Consider the following 19298-nt stretch of genomic DNA (forward strand, 5'->3'; position numbering starts at 1 on the left):
AAAGTCGGATGGCTGCGGTGAACACGCCAGTGTCTCAAAGAGAAGCCGAGGAGCCAAGCTCACAGCTGCCTTTTTTGACAGCTACTGCAGGGGGACGCATAATCCACTGATGTCTCCGGTAAGATATATATATATCACAATTTTCCCATCCAAAACATGCTGGTTGACGTAGAGAAACATGTTCGCTTGACGGCTCTGTGTTAAAGCTTCACAATAAACAAAAAAACACCGGCTGTGTCTCGGTGCCAAAGACAGCTGCAATACACCACTTTCCACCAACAGCATTGTTTTTTTATAGTCTCCATTATTAATTTAACAAATTGCAAAAGATTCAGCAACACAGATGTCCAAATTACTGTGTAATTATGCGATGAAAAGAGACGACTTTTAGCCGTAGGTGGTGCTGAGCTATTATGTCCCATCCAACCAATAACGTCACAAACACACGTCATCATTCCGCGACGTTTTCAACAAAAAACTCTGCGGGAAATTTAAAATTATATTTTAGTAAACTAAACCGGCCGTATTGGCATGTGTTGCAATGTTAAGATTTCATCATTGATATATAAACTATCAAACTGCGAGGTCGGTAGTAGTGGGTTTCAGTAGTCCTTTAAGTAGACCCATAATAAATTCATAAAAGAACCAAACTTCATGAATATTTTGTGTGACCAACAAGTATGTGCTCCAATCACTCTATCACAAAAGCATAAGAGTTGTAAAACGTATTGGAAACTCAAGACAGCCATGAAATTATGTTCTTTACAATTGTATGTAAACTTTTGACCACGACTGTATGTATATATGTGTACATACATACATATATATATATATATATATATCTATACATACATATGTATGATCACGCCTCGAGCCACGCCTCCATTGGCAATCTAGGTTAAACCCTGACTAATTAAACAAGAAAAAAATACCTTTAATCATAACATACACAACCAGCGGCTGCTTGAGCAATGCACAAAACAACAAACTGAAATGCAATCCTACAACTTTCAGTTTCAAATCACCCAACTTCGCCGCAGGCGGCGTGGAACCAGGCGTGGAACCATCGCCATTCAGTGATTAATTAAGGTTTAATATACAAACCCTGTTTCCATATGAGTTGAGAAATTGTGTTAGATGTAAATACAAACGGAATACAATGATTTGCAAATCATTTTCAACCCATATTCAGTTGAATATGCTACAAAGACAACATATTTGATGTTCAAACTAATAAACCTTTTTTTGTTTTGCAAATAATCATTAACTTTAGAATTTGATGCCAGCAACACGTGACAAAGAAGTTGGGAAAGGTGGCAATAAAGACTGATAAAGTTGAGGGATGCTCATCAAACACTTATTTGGAACATCCCACAAGTGTGCAGGATAATTGAGAACAGGTGGGTGCCATGATTAGGTATAAAAACCTTTCACAAGAAAGGATGGGGCGAGGTACACCCCTTTGTCCACAACTGCGTGAGCAAATAGTCAAACAGTTTAAGAACAACGTTTCTGAAAGTGCAATTGCAAGAAATGTAGGGATTTCAACATCTACGGTCCATAATCTCATCAAAAGGTTCAGGGAATCTGGAGAAATCACTCCACGTAGGCGGCATGGCCGGAAACCAACATTGAATGACTGTGACCTTCGATCCCTCAGACGGCACTGTATCAAAAACAGACATCGATCTCTAAAGGATATCACCACATGGGCTCAAGAACACTTCAGAAAACCACTGTCACTAAATACAGTTGGTCGCTACATCTGTAAGTGCAAGTTAAAGCTCTACTATTCAAAACGAAAGCCATTTATCAACAACATCCAGAAACGCCGTCGCTTCTCTGGGCCCGAGATCATCTGAGATGGACTGATGCAAAGTGGAAAAGTGTTCTGTGGTCTGACGAGTCCACATTTCAAATTGTTTTTGGAAATATTTGACATTGTGTCCTCCGGACCAAAGGGGAAGCGAACCATCCAGACTGTTATCGCCGCAAAGTTCAAACGCCAGCATCTGTGATGGTATGGGGGTGCATTAGTGACCGAAGCATGGGAAACTAACATATCTGTAAAGGCACAATTAATGCTGAAAGGTACATACAGGTTTTGGAAGAACATATGCTGCCATCTAAGCGCTGTCTTTTCTTTTTCAGCCCCTGCTTATTTCAGCAAGACAATGCCAAGCCAAATTCAGCACGTGTTACAACAGTGTGGCTTCGTAAAAAAAGAGTGCGGGTACTTTCTTGGCCCGCCTCCAGTTCAGACCTGTCCCCCATTGTAAATGTGTGGTGCATTACAAAGCGTAAAATACGACAGTGGAGACCCCGGACTGTTGAACGACTGAAGCTCTACCTAAAACAAGAATGGGAAAGAATTCCACTTTTAAAACTTCAACAATTAGTTTCCTTAGTTCCCAAATGTTTATTGAGTGTTGTTAAAAGGAAAGGTGATGTAACCCAGTGGTGAACATGCCCTTTCCCAACTACTTTGGCATGTGTTGCAGCCATGAAATTCTAAGTTAATTATTATTCCAAAAAAATAATAAAGTTTATGAGTTTGAACATCAAATATCTTGTCTTTGTAGTGCATTCAATTGAATATGGGTTGAAATGGATTTGCAAATCATTGTATTTCGTTTATATATACATTTAACACGATTTCCCAACTCATATAAAAACGGGGTTTGTACATGGTTTAAGTTTATATGCAATGGAGTAACGTTCATAATCCATCCATCCATCCATTGTCTACCGCTTGTCCCTTTCGGGGTCGCAGAGGTTGGTGGAGCCTATCTCAGCTGCATTTGGGCATAAAATGTCATAATTACGTATAATTACAGTTTAGAAACAATTAAAGTCTGTATATAAGCATTTACAAAAAATAAAAGTGTAAAAAAAACAAATTTTACAACTTATATATATCTGCAGCTTATAGTCTGGTGCGGCTAATATATGGGAGAATATTTTTCCTTTTAAAATGTTTTGGGTGTGGCTTATATACCGTTGAGCTCCATAGTTGGGAAAATACAGTACTTCACTTAAAGGGGAACATTATAACCAGACCTATGTAAGCGTCAATAAATACCTTGATGGTGCAGAAAAAAGACCATTCATTTTTTTAACCGATTTCCGAACTCTAAATGGGTGAATTTTGGCGAATTAAACGCCTTTCTGTTAATCGCGCTGGAGGCGATGACGTCAGAATGTGACATCGCCGAGGTAACACACCCGCCATTTTCATTTTCAACACATTACAAACACCGGGTCACAGCTCTGTTATTTTCCGTTTTTTTGACTATTTTTTGGAACCTTGGAGACATCATGCCTCGTCGGTGTGTTGTCGGAGGGTGTAACAACACTAACAGGGACGGATTCAAGTTGCACCACTGGCCCGAAGATGCGAAAGTGGCAAGAAATCTGCCGCCAGACCCCCGCTTGCCATTTCTAATACAAAGTAGCTTATAGTTCTAACCTACAGCTGTCAATAGACTCGCTATGGAAGAGCTAAAAACTACAACAGAGATAACGGGGGAGAGGACGCAGTCCAAGCGGAGGCACGTAAATAAAGGGCGCAGCCTGTGGAGCTGGTCAGAAAGCGGCTTGAAGATCATCTGCAAAACATAATCTATGCAACATTTTGACCCAAAAAACACCATCACATGTTATGTAAAAAAAAATCATAATATGACCCATTAAGTTCATATTGTGAAATAAAATTGTAAAGTGACTGTATTTTGCTTAATAATACATAACTCTTGCATGCTCGCATGGAATACCGAGCATGTATGTATTTAAAGTACGGTGATTTTTTTTTTTTTTTTTACATATTCCTGTTGTTAGGACTAATATATTACTTAGTAATAATTGCATTTATTTTAGATTAATTAATTATTCATTACTGTTGTCAACTTCCATGTCATAGTATTACAATTAAAAAAGCGTTTGTTTGTGGCCAACATTTTTTAGTTTTCCTACTTATTTTTAAGTCTACTGGTTTAAGCGCCTTATAAGCACAGGTGCCGTTTTAAGTGGTACCTTTTTGGCACAGTTATGGGACAATACGTGAACAACCACCCAACCCGAGGACTGTTATCTATCATAAGTGTCTCACAGTCTACACATTCCTCTCTTTGACATGATGATTAAATGGGATTACATGAGTGGGTATGAGCTCGCTGGTCGATGAAAGCACAACTTGCCCTCAACAGTTCATAATAATGTTGATTTTGCCTCTGTTGGCTTTTCAATAAGATACTTCTCTATATTTTATATTACCCTTAAATAATTTTTTCTGGTCGAGTGTTTCTATAATAGTGGTGTCCCGACTTTTTTCACCGAGGGTCACATAACGAAAAGTCAAAGTATACGGGGCCCTTTTAAATATTATTTTTTTTACGTAAAAATGCTGAAATAGGACATATATTACATACATGGACTAGGGTTGTCCCAATACCAAAGTATTCTGATACTTTTCTAAATAAAGGGCACCACAAAAAATGTCATTATTAGCTTTCTTTTTAAGGGCATCATTCTAATGGTACATTAAACATATGTTATTACAATTGTGTACATAAATAAAGAAGTGAACATACTGGACAACTTGTCTTTTAGTAGTAAGTAAACAAACAAAGGCTCCTAATTAGTCTGCTGACCTATGCAATAACATATTGTTTCATTTATCATTCTATTATTTTTGTCAACATTATGAGGGACACATTGTAAAGATGGATTATTGATCTACTTGTTCATTTACTGTTAATAACTGGTTATTATCTGTTGTTTTGCTCTTTTTCTTACATTTTCCTTTTTTTGACAACATGTTGGGGGCCAACAAAAGGCCACTAAGGGCCCCGGGCCGCACTTTGGGCCACACCTGTTCTATACCGTAACAAAAGTGTAATGAGAGCCTTTTGTTTATTCAGCAACATTATTTTAAAATTTTAATAGCTGGCGTTTTTTTAAATGGTGTTTTTATCCCACATGAAAAATATATTTCCAAAATAGTTATTGTTTGGAAAAATAACTTTTAAAAATGAATTTCTTTGCATCTTGAGCAGAGTATGGACATATACTTAAATCAAAAAAGTAAACTTAAATTTAATTAAATCAAGAATTTACTTTTTTTTTTTTTAATTACGTTAGGTTGTTTTGATATTTTTCTTACATTTTTCCTGTTTTGTGACAACACGTTGGGGGCCAACAAATCTGGAGCTGCAGGCCGCTAATGGCCCTCGGGCCACACTTTGGACACTTGTTCCCTACCCTAATAACAGTGTGATGAGTTATGTTTCTGTGCACGCAAAATGTGTAACAAACAGAACGGCGATTTTGGTGAATATGCATGTCACGTGACTTGCAACGAGCATTTTAGTTGTACCATGAATTGATTATTGTACCATGAATTGATTAACGTGGACCCCGACTTAAAAAATGTTGAAAAACATATTCGGGTGTTACCATTTAGTGGTCAATTGTACGGAATACGTACAGTGCAGTCTACTAATAAAAGCTTCAATCAATCAATAAGAGTAATTTGCGCGGAACCTACAAGTACATCACCCTTGATTATCAGCCAGGTCAAGCAAAGCCAGGTAAACACTTCACATAGTTGGCAGTGACACGAACTCACCATCGAAGTCCCCAAGTGTGAGTTCATCTCCCACTAACTCTGCTAAAGTCGGGTCCACGTTCTCCATCGGGGAGACGTACTCTCCACCATCCATCTTGAGCGCCGACTAGCAACTGGACTTGAACAGAAAGTCCGTGCACAAAATTAACAGGCGCGCTCACCAACGCTGATTGACATTGATGTATTTTACCGAAAACGTTACGTCAAACAGCAACGTTTGCCTCACTAGAGGCGGCGGTCTATCCGGTTAGACTCATCCGCAATCATCTTTCTCCGAGTACGCCATATTGTTTTACGGTAGTTACGTCATGCCCAAACAGAATCGATGGCGTAAAGCACTCCCTGATTGGTCCAAACACACGCGTTGTTGTCAGCAGACCGGTTGTCGTTGGCCAATGAGCGGGCCGTATTATTCGTGGCCTGATAGTACGTCACCTATGTGTAATTTGAATAGACCGCGCCCCCAGTGTCAGTGACAAGAAGTGTTCTGTACTCAGTTTTTCAGTGAGATACAGCCTGGTGTGCCGTGGAAGATTACCTAATTTCACCTAATTGCGCTCAAAATATTTTTTTGCTAACCAGTAATTATAATCTGCAAATTATATTTTTAATTACAATTTGATGAATAACTTGCTTTAAATGTTTAGATATTTATTTTTACTAAACAAACAAAAAAGTTTGGAATATATGATAACATTTGACTGTTAAAATTTGCATGTTTTTTTGTCAAAATGGAAAGAACAGATACATTTAGTAACAAAGATTTTTTTGACACATTATTTCCAGGTTTTTATATAAAATAACGATATGAGGTGATACCTGTAATAGAAAGAAATATTCTTTTTTTCCCATTAAAATAAGAAGTACTAAACACACCATGAGAAGATGGTTGTACTAATTATTAGTAGTATTTATTACTAGCAGTAAAATGTGTTATACAGTTTGCATATTATTACAAAATAAAAATACATATACTTTGTGGACTGCTGCAGTCAATAACAGCACACTTGACGTCACACATTCATGTCTGAGAGGCTTGTTTCATGCTCATCAGGAAGGAGGAAACATGAAAAAACACGGCTTCTGTTTTAGTCACATTGATCCGTGCCAGGGGGGAAAAAATGGCTTTAAGTTACTGCAACCTTTCGTTTCTGTAACTATGAGCTCTGGTGGATCTGTGTGGCTTGTGTTTTCGCAGCATTTCACAATTCAATTTGTTTGTACATTTTAGATCAAACAGATTGGAAAAATTCAAACAAAGAAAATACACCACTAGTACATTGTTGCACCGCCTCTGGCTTTGGAAGATCCACCATTTTCTTCTGTTTCCACCACATTTTCGACATTGGATGAAGATCTGGTATTTTGTCGAATTTGGCTAATTCCTCAAAAAAAGCTACCAATAGCGAAACTCAATGCTGGGGTTTATTGCATTGCGTTACCACGTCACGTTTGTTGTCAAATTTTGTTAGACACACATTAGGGTTGTCCCGATACCAATATTTTAGTACTGGTACCGATACCAAAATGTATTTTGATACTTTTTGATTCTTTTCTGTACTTTTCTAAATAAGGGGTACCACAATAAAAGGCATTATTGGCTTTATTTTAGCAACAAATCTTGGGGTACGTTAAACATATGTTTCTTATTGCAATTTTTCCTTAAATAAAATAGTGAACATACAAGATAAGTAAAGCTAAGGCTCCTAATTAATTTGCTGACATATGCAGTAACATATTCTGTCATTTATCATTCTCTTATTTTGTCAACATTATAAGGGACAAACTGTCAAAATGGATTATTAATCTACTTGTTCATTTACTGTTAATATCTGGTTATTTTCTGTTTTAACATGTTCTATCTACACTTCTGTGAAAATGTAATGATCACTTATTCTTCTGTTGTTTGATTTTTTACATTAGTTTTGGATGATACCACAAATTTGGGTATCAATCCGATACCAAGTAGTTACAGGATGATACATTGGTCATATTCAAAGTCCTCATGTGTCCAGGGACGTATTTCCTGTGTTTATAAACATAATATGCATTTTATATAATGATAATTGTATTTTGGTGTCATTACAGCGAATGTCAGGTGTAGATCCACCCATGGCATTTGTTTACATTCAGGGTGCTAGCTTGCTGTTAGCGCTTAGCTATCGTATCCTCTATCCTCCTACGGTGTGGAGTGAAGCATGTTTAGCTATTCTTTGTCCTCCAGTGATAATGGTACATGTAAGAAACTTACTTTATTCATTGCAATGGAAGCGAGGATTAGTGATTTAGAGGAAACTAAAACACTGCTAACTGCAGATGGATGTTAGCCGCTAGCTGGTTAGCCATGTCTTAAGGCACCTCTTCCTGAGGGAGCGTTTCAGTGTTATAGCTTCACCTTTATTGTTAGTTTTTAAACCAAAATGTGTCCATTCTCCCTTTTCTGTCTACACACTGTGTCTGCTTGTAACTACTCTTTGATTGTGTGCTGCCGAACATGCTCCTCTAAAGGAGCATGTTGTAACCAGCAATGTCACAACGTGACGACGTGCCGTCATGCCAGGGAACTGGTACTTTTCAAACAGTGTGTAGTACTGTGGTACTATACTCTGCATCGTAATGCAGTACTATACTACGACTCATTGTAGTTTGGCAGTGCAAACACAACCTTTGTTTTTGCCGAAATTAAAACTACTGTTTGAATGGTGGTGAAAAAAAAAATGAAAGCTATCATTTTTTTGCGTCAATGTTAACTTTCTAATTCCTCCTTACTTCCTTGTCTCCTTCTTTCTTCTTTGTCTGGTCTTGTCTTTCTTGATGCCTCTTTTTGCAGTGCTCTCCAAATCTAAACATTGGAACTATTTAACTGACCTCAACGAAATTGACAAGATCTTAGGTGTGGGGAAACCTGCTTGTCGAGACAGAGCAGTTGTTGCTGGACACACGACGGACTCTTGGCAGAAGAAGGAGTGCCGCGTGCTTGGCGACCCTTCAGTCGAGGACGTGAAGATAGCCACCTATTCGGAATTATGACAACAGGACATCTGCTGATTGGAATACGCGTTGCTCTGGTTTTTCGTCAAATTAGAAGTTGATAGCAGTCTGCAAAGTACCCCAAAAATGCCACAAATAATTGAAGGATGCGGGAAGTACTGTGGACACTCTTGTGATTTGGATAATATCGGATTGTCTGCCCTGCAGGATGAATTTTCAGGACCAGTAATAGAAAATTTAGAGTGAAAAGCAAATTTTATTTTCACTCGCATACAAAACATTCTAAATTGGATTGCTTCCCTGGCTTCAAGACTTTCCCAAAGGACAGTGCAGTGAAGGACAGGAAGACACAACAAAATCCCTTCTAGTCTGTAATGGACACACACCTGTTGTTCTGTTGTTGTTGACTTTGGACGAACAACTGCACGACATCAAGGCCGCGGAATAGAGACACGTGGCAGGCTTACACACACACACACACACGCATCCACAAAAATATACGCCACACACCCATACCCCACCCACCCATCCAACGCACTTGAGGCAAATGCCTTAGGGGTGATAGATGGAGGGGCAGCGCCTGAAGAGCTGTAGCCTGCCACCATCAATCCCAATCTCTCCCCTTCGTTGCAAGTTTCAAGATGGATGTTGGAATATGTATATGTGCTTTGCTATGGAGGTTTTGTTTCTACTCCAGACTGGGCCCCCTTAGGAACCCAGTCTAGATTGTATTTTTTTACTCATCCTCCCCCAGCGTTTACCCTTTTCCCATTTTTTACGATGCGCCTTATGGCGACCCATCAGCGATACTGTTCTGTAACCCTGTACACTTGATTGATTGATTGATACTTTTATTAGTAGATTGCACAGTTCAGTACATATTCCGTACAATTGACCATTAAATGGTAACACCCGAATAAGTTTTTCAACTTGTTTAAGTCGGGGTCCACGTTAATCAATTCATGGGGTGTCAAACTCAAATACAGAGTGGGCCAAAATTTAAAACCAAACAAAGCCGTGGGCCGAGGTTGAACGAATTAACCTTTTAATAGGGACCCAAACAAGTTTTACATTGAATATTGAATAGTGACATGCAAAATCGAGTTTCAAATAATAATAATAATGAAAAAATATAAATGGCATATCAAATAAAATTTAAATAAAAATTGAATGCCTCTTTTAGGCGGTGGGGTTGAGGTGGACGGAGTTTGGTGATAGCGGTGGGTGTATATTGTAGCGTCCCTGAAGAGTTAGTGCTGCAAGGCGTTCTGGGTATTTGTTCTCTTGTGTTTATGTTATGTGAGTGTGAATGTTGTCTGTCTATCTGTGTTGGCCCTGCGATGAGGTGGCGACTTGTCCAGGGTGTACCCCGCCTTCCGCCCGATTGTAGCGTAGATAGGCACCAGCGCCCCCCGCGACCCCGAAAGGGAATAAGCGGTAGGAAATGGATGGATGGATGGTGTTTATGTTGTGTTACGGTGCGGATGTTGTCCCGAAATGTGTCATTCTTGTTTGGTGTGGGTTCACAGTGTGGCGCATATTTGTAACAGTGTTAAAGTTGTTTATACGGCCACCCTTAGTGTGACCTGTATGGCTGTTGACCAAGTATGCGTTGTATTCACTTGTGTGTGTGTATAAGCCGCATATATTATGTGACTGGGCCGGCACGCTGTTTGTATAGAGCAGGGGTCGGAATTCCGCGGCTCTGGAGCCGCATGCGGCTCTTTAGCGCCGCCCTAGTGGCTCTCTGGAGCTTTTTCAAAAATGTATGAAAAATGGAAATGATGAGGGGGAAAACATATTTTTTGTTTTAATATACAGTAGTTTCTGTAGGGGGACAAACATGACACAAACCTCCCTAATTGTTATAAAGCACACTGTTTATATTAAACATGCTTCACTGATTCAAGTATTTGGCGAGCGCCGTTTTGTCCTACTAACTTTGGCAGTCCTTGAACTCACCATAGTTTTTTTTACATGCATAACTTTCTCCGACTTCCTAAGACGTGTTTTATGCCACTTCGTTTTCTGTCTTATTTTGTCCACCAAACTTATAATGTTGTGCATGAATGCACAAAGGTGAGTTTTGTTGATGTTATTGATTTATGTGGAGTGCTAATCAGACATATTTGGTCACTGCATGACTGCAAGCTAATCCGTGCTAACCTGCTATTTAGGCTAGTTGTATGTACACATTGCATCATTATGCCTCATTTGTAGCTATATTTGAGCTCATTTAGTTTCCTTTAAGTCCTCTTAATTAAATGTATATCTCATGACACACTATCTGTATGCAATATGGCTTTTAATTTTTTGCGGCTCCAAACAGATTTGTTTTTGTATTTTTGGTCCAATATGGCTCTTTCAACTTTTTGGGTTGCCGACCCCTGGCATAGAGGAAAAGCGGACGTGGAGACAGGTTGTAGAGAACGCCAAAGGCAGTGCCTTTAAAGCCCACCCCAAATATTGTTGTCCAGGATGAATTTCGGGGGGCATGGGGGGGGCACTGAACTTCGGGAGTCTCCCGGGAAAATCGAGAAGATTGGCAAGTAAGAGTGTTAGCGGTGAATGCGGTGTTACAGCGGCGGGCCAGCTCTAATGTTAATTTGATATTGCCTCAAGGGCCAAGTGAAATTACACTGTTTGTTTGTTTCATTTTGAATTTTGTTGTACTTGTACAATGACAATAAAGAACTACCTACCTACTTACCTACCTACCTACCTACCTACCTACCTACCTACCTACCTGTAATTGTTGCCAACTATCGCAAAGGATGATCCGGTGCTATATATATGTTGGCATGGGTCTATAGACTAGGGGTGCCCAAAACAAATCAAAACAGTTTGCGAGTTTTTAACCTTCAAAACCAGCACATTTGTTTTTAAATATTTAGAAAAGGCAATTTTGGGCAAAAATTTGTTAACAGCTGGCATCAAATAACAAAAAGTATATATGTGTCACTTGAGGGCAAAACAAATCAGATTGGGTGTGCAGTGTGTAGAATGATTGAGGGTGAGTTTTTTGTTTCTTTTGTGGGTTTATTATAGGGTGTTTTCATTAACTTCTTCCCAGGGCGGTAACAACACACAACAACCACAATCACGTTTTTGGTCTACAGTAAAGCAGTTCTTCTGCCTTAAACAGCAATGTTATGGCACTCTTAAACAGGGCAATACTGCCATCTACTGTACATGCATATGTGACATCTCCCTCCTTTTCAAGTTATCTCAAATAACTGCAAAGTGTATTTTAACAGATAATAATAGCTCATTTGAAATGAACAATATTACAATTGTGATGTCACATCACTGTTTGGTATTTTCAAACCGCAAAGTGGCCTATGTAACATTAAATTCAAATTTGTAAAAATAAGTCTAAGTTGCAAATAATTCAAAAGTGTACTTCCTTTGTCACAATAACTCAGGAAGGAATTCCATCCATCCATTTTCTACCGCTTATTCCCTTTCGGGGTCGCGGGGGGCGCTGGCGCCTATCTCAGCTACAATCGGGCAGAAGGCAGGGTACACCCTGGACAAGTCGCCACCTCATCGCAGGGCCAACACAGATAGACAGACAACATTCACACTCACATTCCCACACTAGGGCCAATTTAGTGTTGCCAATCAACCTATCCCCAGGTGCATGTCTTTGGAGGTGGGAGGAAGCCGGAGTACTCGGAGGGAACCCACGCATTCACGGGGAGAACATGCAAACTCCACACAGAAAGATCCCGAGCCTGGATTTGAACCCAGGACTGCAGGAACTTCGTATTGTGAGGCAGACGCACTAACCCCTCTGCCACCGTGAAGCCCTTACTCTTATCAAAATTTACAGGACCTACATAACTATTGCACAAACCTGCTCAGTGGCCTTGTGGTTAGAGTGACAGCCCTGACTTCGTTAGGTTGTGAGTTCAAACTTCGGCCGAGTCATACCAAAGACTATAAAAATGGGACCCATTACCTCTCTGCTTGGCACTCAGCATCAAGGGTTGAAATTGGGGGTTAAAACACCAAAAATGATTCCCGGGCGCGGCACTGCTGCTGCCCACTGCTCCCCTCACATCCCAGGGGTTGGAACAAATGGATGGGTCAGTTGCAGAAGGTAATTTCATCACACCTAGCAGTGCCGGCCCGAGCCTCCATGGGGCCCTAAGCAAAATTTGATTTTGGGGCCCTCTATTTCTGCCAATAATATTGATTGTTGATCATTCACACACCTACTATAAACTCATTGCGGCTCTGGCAGTGTTGTATACATTATCCTATTGTCAGCCTGGCATGTCTTCACAAATGACATGTCATTTATAAAGACATGGGGGTGGCCCAGTTAAGAACATAAATAATATCAATGAATGAACGAATGATGTCCAGAGTGCAACATATGGTTCCTAATCTTAAAATGTAGAAAACATTCAGCTACAGCCTACAAGAGTGGCCTGGGGTTGAACAGTCCAAGTGATACTTTTACAGTAAAAGTGTCATCTTGTCTCATCAGTCTTGTACATATTAGTCTTTAAATACTAGTTTATATTTTTAGTTAATTGTTCATATTTAATGTTTACTTTGTACAAAGAGAGCGCAGTCAACTAAAATTAAATTCCATGTGTGTTAAACATAACTGGACAATAAAGCTGATTCTGATTCACTTTATTATTTTTGGTAACAAAAACCTGAAACAGCAATATGCAAAAATAATTCGTAGTGCAAGAAAAACAATAAAGTGCAACAATAAAATCACTTAAATATATATAAAAAGGAACAAATTCAATTGTACAAAAACCAACATAATTAAATTAAATATCAAGCAAATACTTAAATAATATTAATGAATAGAGTTACCAGAAACAAGGTAACATAACGGTTTATAAACAAATATAAAGTTACTACATATTAAAATTATGTAAATGTACATAACAATGTGCAAACATTTTGGGGAAAAAACAAACAAAAAACTACCTTAATTCACACATTTGACCATCACGTGATGTGATGGTCAAATGTGATGTAATGTGATTCACATCACAGTTTTGTTCCTCTGTTCTTCACCATCCACACCACTCCACCCACTCCTTAAAACCTGTGCTTCCTGGCTTTTCTGGAGGCAAAGTCATTTATGACATCACTGTAAGAAATGTGATGGCCGACTTTGTTATTAATATTAATCACTGCCAGTCCACTACGTCTTTCTTGAGCCATGGAAGATCTCAAGTAGTTTTTTATTAATTTGGGCTTGGAAAAGCTCCGCTCTGCAGATGCAACAGTCACAGGAAGAGTGCAGCAGGGGCGTCACTGGACCTAATACTGTACTGGGGCACAAATAATTCATGTGAGCGTGCAAAGCAAGCAAGCAAAAACATTTTTAGCACTTATTTATCATAAAAAATACATAAATAGTGCTTTAAACTATGAAATCATATCAGATTATGTTGTATGGATCTTTGATTAACCACCTGAAATTAACTAATGCATTTAGCCCACTTGTGCACTTTTTTACTCCAGACTTCTAAACTGCTACTGGTAAAAGCAAAAAGGAAAACCAATGAATCTTTTTGAAATATTTATTGCAGTAATCATCTGCGAATTAAACATCTACAAAAGTAAAACAAAAAATAAAGCACCCCTACATCTCTAGGTTCTTTTATATTATTTAATTTCCATTTATGGCAATGTGGCTAATCCTATTTCTGATACACAAAACTATAAAATATACACAAAACAATAAAGCCACAGTAGTAGAATAAATGAGCAACTGTTGTGTGGCTGTTAAGGGAATCATTTTCTGAGAAGTAAACTGTAATGTCTCGTTTTCATTTTTGCAAAGTTGTCAATCACTTCACTCTGACTTAACTTGGAAAGTTCTTCCCTCTCAACTGACATGATGGCAAGATGGTGAAGCCTATCCTGCCCCATTGTGCTTCTCAGCCAAGTGTGGAGCACACTGAACGTCAGTTCACAACTGCAGCGGACACTGGGATAGTCAGAGAGATCTGAATGAGGTTGGTAACATGACTTGATCCAGGCAGCTGAGAACACTTTGCATGTCTGTGATTGGAAGGCTTTCCTGCTTTCTGGCCAGATAGTTTTTGGCCACTAACACATCTTCAGGTTTTAGATCAACATTGTAATGATCTGCCAGACCCCTGAGGTCATCCTCATAGAGGAAGTTGTCAGATCCTGGATTACAGGCCTGAACACCTTTTAGAACTTGGCTGTTGAGAGATGAAAAACGCTGATCCATCTCAGCAACCATCCTGTCAAGGCAAGGTAGATACAAGTTTGTTTTCAGTTTCTCTGCATCACCTAGGTCACTCACTGCCCCACATTAGGGTCCACTACATAGTCCTCCATCCGTTTCTGCTTCTGCCTTTGTCTGGTAACAGTACATGACTCTGGGATCTGGTTGGCTGCACAGTACGCCAGGAGGACTCAGGACAGACAAGGAAATATATTTTTTTAAAATCTAAATGGGGCAACAAAACCCGATATTTTCAGCCTTCTTTCTGGTAACAAATACATAAATGTGACTATTTTTTTCTGGAAACAAAACCAGATGCTTTAGCTGTAGCCATTTTTCTGGTGACAAAACAAGATTATTTTAGTCAAAGACAAACCGATTAACAAGACAAGTTTACTGTGCTATTTTTCTGTGAAATAAACGCGAATGATTTAAAATTTTGGCTCACGACTTGATATGGAAAGGTTTTTTTTCTTCCTGAAGATAAACCATTTGAGAAGCACTCAACTCACACATGCTTACTTAAAATCATCATTGATGCAGAGGTCCTGAGCAGAACCAGCAGACAATAACCAACATTATGTTTCATGTTCATTGGAAATTCCCCCGACAGCTCGCACAGCAAATTAATATGTTTTTCTTGATACAAGGAATAACGTTAGCTAACTTAGCAGGAACTTAAGACAATTATGTTGCCTAGCTAGCTAGGACTTCACTTACATTTCTCATTCCTCGCTGCTTCTTCCCTGCTGCGGGCGAATAACTTTCTGATATCCATCCAGAGTTACAGTTTGAGTCAAATCAAAATCAAAATAATATAATTAACAAATTGTTGTTGGCTAACTTTACCTACCTCACGCAGTGATTCTCATCCTCTCTCTCTCTCTCTCAACTGAAGTCTCCACACGTGAATACATTACCATATTAACTAGCCATGTGCTCATTGTTACGTGGAGTGAATACAGTAGCAATCAATTACCATACTAAGTAGTATGTGCGCTGTAGTCTGTTATTTAGACTTAAAACTCTGAAGCGTTTTTTTTTATTGGTGAAATTTTTACTGGGGCACTGCAGATCAATACTGGGGCCCGCGCCCCATTGAAATCTGTCTGGCGACGCGGCTGGAGTGCAGGCTATCTCAGAGCTACCCAAAGATTTGGGTACAACTCAAAAAATGAAAAATAATTTTTTGTTAATTGCTTTTGGGGGTATATATATATATATATATATAGTTTATATGTATATATACTGACGGAGATAGATATCTACATATATTCATATTTAAAAGTTATTTCTTTAGTCATATTTGAAATAGCTAGTGTTCCATCTTGTACTCTTTTTATCTTCTCTTTATCTCATGACCGATGGTACACTGTAGACTACCTTGAGCTTGGAATTTCTTCTTGTCTCCAGCTGAGGAAATCAATAGATATGTGTATTCGCTCTGAAGTGTGGGGGCTATTGGCATATTGAAAAAGACAAGACTTCCGTAGTGTTTTCAGATCAACCAGGCGACGTGAATTGAATGTGCTGTTTTTTAGGTTGGTCTCTCCAAAGCTTTGGAATAAATTGCCAAAAACCTATTCTGTTCTGGGTTATCATTTAAAATCAGCTTATGTCATCAAAAGAACTTGGAATTGACCAGCAATTTAAATTCCCTCGGAGAAACATCTGGGCCAATCGCAACAATTTGGGGGCTCTCGTCCGTGATGACACGCTGAGAATTGGACACCTCTTGCACTCTTCTGGACAGACTCACTTGGCCAACACATAAATCAAGGTAAGCAGAGACTTTTTCTAAAATCTGCATTAGGAGTCTGTCTTGAAGTCAAACACTGTTTTGTACCCCAGACACAGAGTGGTGATTTTGATAGATTGGTTGCCTTTTTGGGTGTGGCTTGCCGTGGTTGCATTTTTGCCTTTTCAGGTGTGGCTCTTCCTGGGGATTTGGTCTCCCCTAAAAGAGTAACGGGTCGGATGACCGTCATATGGCTTAGTAAATACTCCCTGGTTGTGAGTTCCCTTTGACATTATGTGCACACAAACTAAGAGGTGGGTTGGAAGCCATTTCTAAAAGTACGATAAAAGATTCCCTGGTTGAGAGTTCCATGTGACATTAACGTGTGCACTAAAGTTAAGTACCGTACTGGTGGAGGCCCTTCTAGACCATATGACAAATTCCGCGGATGGAGGCCATTTGTAATAAATACAATAAAGTTCCCTGGTTGCGAGTTCCAGGCGACACTGAAGTGTGCGCTAAAATTAAGGACAATAGACACAATGGCCACGGAGTGTGACGGACAGAAATGTGATGGCGGCTGGGGAAATGTGATGAATCGTTACTGTTTAATGATCAATTGAATTGTTGTCGACAAGGAAATTAGCAGGTGGAGTTTGAAAAAAAAAAAAGAGAACGTTTCTTGAAAGGGTGTTACGTTTACTACTGGGGAAGGAGATGGCACAGCGAAGGAATGTCAAGTTCAACCGGTTTATTTGCAGACTTGATGATTACGTGGAGTGTGTATGCTACTATGTGTTTGCATGAGAAACTATGTGTGGAGTTTATCAAATGTAGATACCATGAGGTTAGTTGAGATGCGTGTTGGATGAAAAGGGGTGTCCAAATCCGAGAGGGAGCAAGCCAGAGGGAGTCCAAAGTCCAAGCGAGGGACTAGAGGCAGCAGAGCGAGTCCAAAGTCCAAAACGAGGTCGAGGGATCCAGGAAGGAAAAGCAGGGTCAGGAGGGAAGCAGCGGAGATGACACGAACACTGTGGAAGAGTAGGAGAAACAGGATCAGGAAAAACACAAGGGCACAAGGAAGTTGTCACTAGACATTTCAGGAGGAAGTCGGCGACACGCAGCTTACAGCGGTAGTTTATGTCCCGACATCGAGGGGTCAGCGTCGGCCATCTTTATATTGCCCTCCTTCATCAACGTCAGGTGTTTCAGGTGAGGACTGTCGCCGGCGGCTGCGCCGGAGAGTGGGCGTGGTCTGCTTGATGAGCGTGGTGGTGTGTCTGGAGTTGACAGCGGAGCCTCTGCGTGCACTTGCTGCAACGGGAAGCCCAGAGTGTGTTTTTGACACAACAAAGGGCTAAGAGGGAGTTTACAACACTCGTAAATCCGTGGACTCAAACGTTTGGTAAATTAAGAAAAGTAACTGGAAATTTCATGGTAAAGTGAAACGTAGAGAAAGAGCTTTCGTGCAGTTTTTTTTCTTTTTTGTGTGCGTGTGTGTGTGTGTGTGTGTGTGTGTGTGTGCATGAGTGTGTGTGTGTGTGTGTGTGTGTGTGTGTGCTGTTGGAGACAATGGAGTCCACGGGGAGAGGAAAAGAAGGAGAGAAGTAAAGTTGTAAAGGAAATTACTCGAGCACAGGGCAAAGTGCCTAACGGGTTAAATGAGGGCTTGCAGAATGTATGTGCTCGAGAGTCTAAACGTTTGACTCATGAAAAAGAAAGTTAGAGGGAATGAATGTAAGCGGAGGTTACATGGAAAAACACTTGCTAGATAAGAAATGTCTGCAAGACAAGCAGTCTGTCCAGTGTTTACAAGGATGAGACGTCATGAACTGTGCTCGGATTAGCAATGGCATCAGATTATGAAAGAGGAATAACTCCGAGGTCAGGTCGCGGGGGCAGCACCCTAAGCAGGTAAGCCCAGACTTCCCTCTCTCCAGCCACTTCGTCTAGCTCTTCCCGGGGGATCCCGAGGCGTTCCCAGGCCAGCCGGGAGACATAGTCTTCCCAACGTGTCCTGGGTCTTCCCCGTGGCCTCCTACCGGTTGGATGTGCCCGGAACACCTCCCTCGGGAGGCGTTCAGGTGGCATGCTGACAAGATGCCCGACCCACCCCATCTGGCTCTTCTCGATGTAGAGGAGCAGCGGCTTTACTTTGAACTCCTCTCGGATGGCAGAGCTTCTCACCCTATCTCTAAGGGAGAGCCCCGCCACCCGGCGGAGGAAACTCATTTCGGCCGCTTGTACCCATGATCTTATCCTTTCGGTCATGACCCCAAGCTCATGACCATAGGTGAGGATGGGAACGTAGATCGACCGGTAAATTGAGAGCTTTGCCTTCCGGCTCAGCTCCTTCTTCACCACAACGGATCGGTACAACGTCCGCATTACTGAAGACGCCGCACCGATCCGCCTGTCGATCTCACGATCCACTCTTCCCCCACCCGTGAACAAAAATCCTAGGTACTTGAACTCCTCCACTTGGGGCAGGGTCTCCTCCCCAACCTGGAGATGGCACTTTTCCGGGCGAGAACCATGGACTCTGACTTGGAGGTGCTGATTCTCATTCCGGTCGCTTCACAATCGGCTGCGAACCGATCCAGTGAGAGCTTAAGATCCCGGCCAGATGAAGCCATCAGGACCACATCATCTGCAAAAAGCAGAGACCTAATCCCGCGGCCACCAAATCGGAACCCCTCAACGCC

General features: G+C 40.5%; 1 protein-coding gene across 2 annotated transcripts in view; it reads right to left on the minus strand.

Annotated features, from left to right (window-relative positions):
• The window catches only part of srebf2 (sterol regulatory element binding transcription factor 2), an 88317-nt gene extending 82367 nt beyond the window's left edge, over positions 1-5950 (minus strand). The window contains exons 1-2 of one of the 2 annotated variants that reach the window (XM_061884800.1): positions 5817-5950; positions 5627-5744 (exon numbers count right to left, since the gene is read on the minus strand). In XM_061884800.1, the coding sequence (XP_061740784.1) occupies positions 5627-5720 (94 nt within the window). In that variant the 5' untranslated portion in view covers positions 5721-5744; positions 5817-5950. Of the gene's footprint in view, positions 1-5626 lie in introns of both variants that reach the window. The other variant, XM_061884798.1, reaches the window with a different exon arrangement.
• Between the last annotated feature and the right edge of the window lie 13348 nt (positions 5951-19298).

This window comes from Nerophis ophidion, linkage group LG23, assembly GCF_033978795.1.
Source record: "Nerophis ophidion isolate RoL-2023_Sa linkage group LG23, RoL_Noph_v1.0, whole genome shotgun sequence".
Classification (NCBI taxonomy): domain Eukaryota; kingdom Metazoa; phylum Chordata; class Actinopteri; order Syngnathiformes; family Syngnathidae; genus Nerophis; species Nerophis ophidion.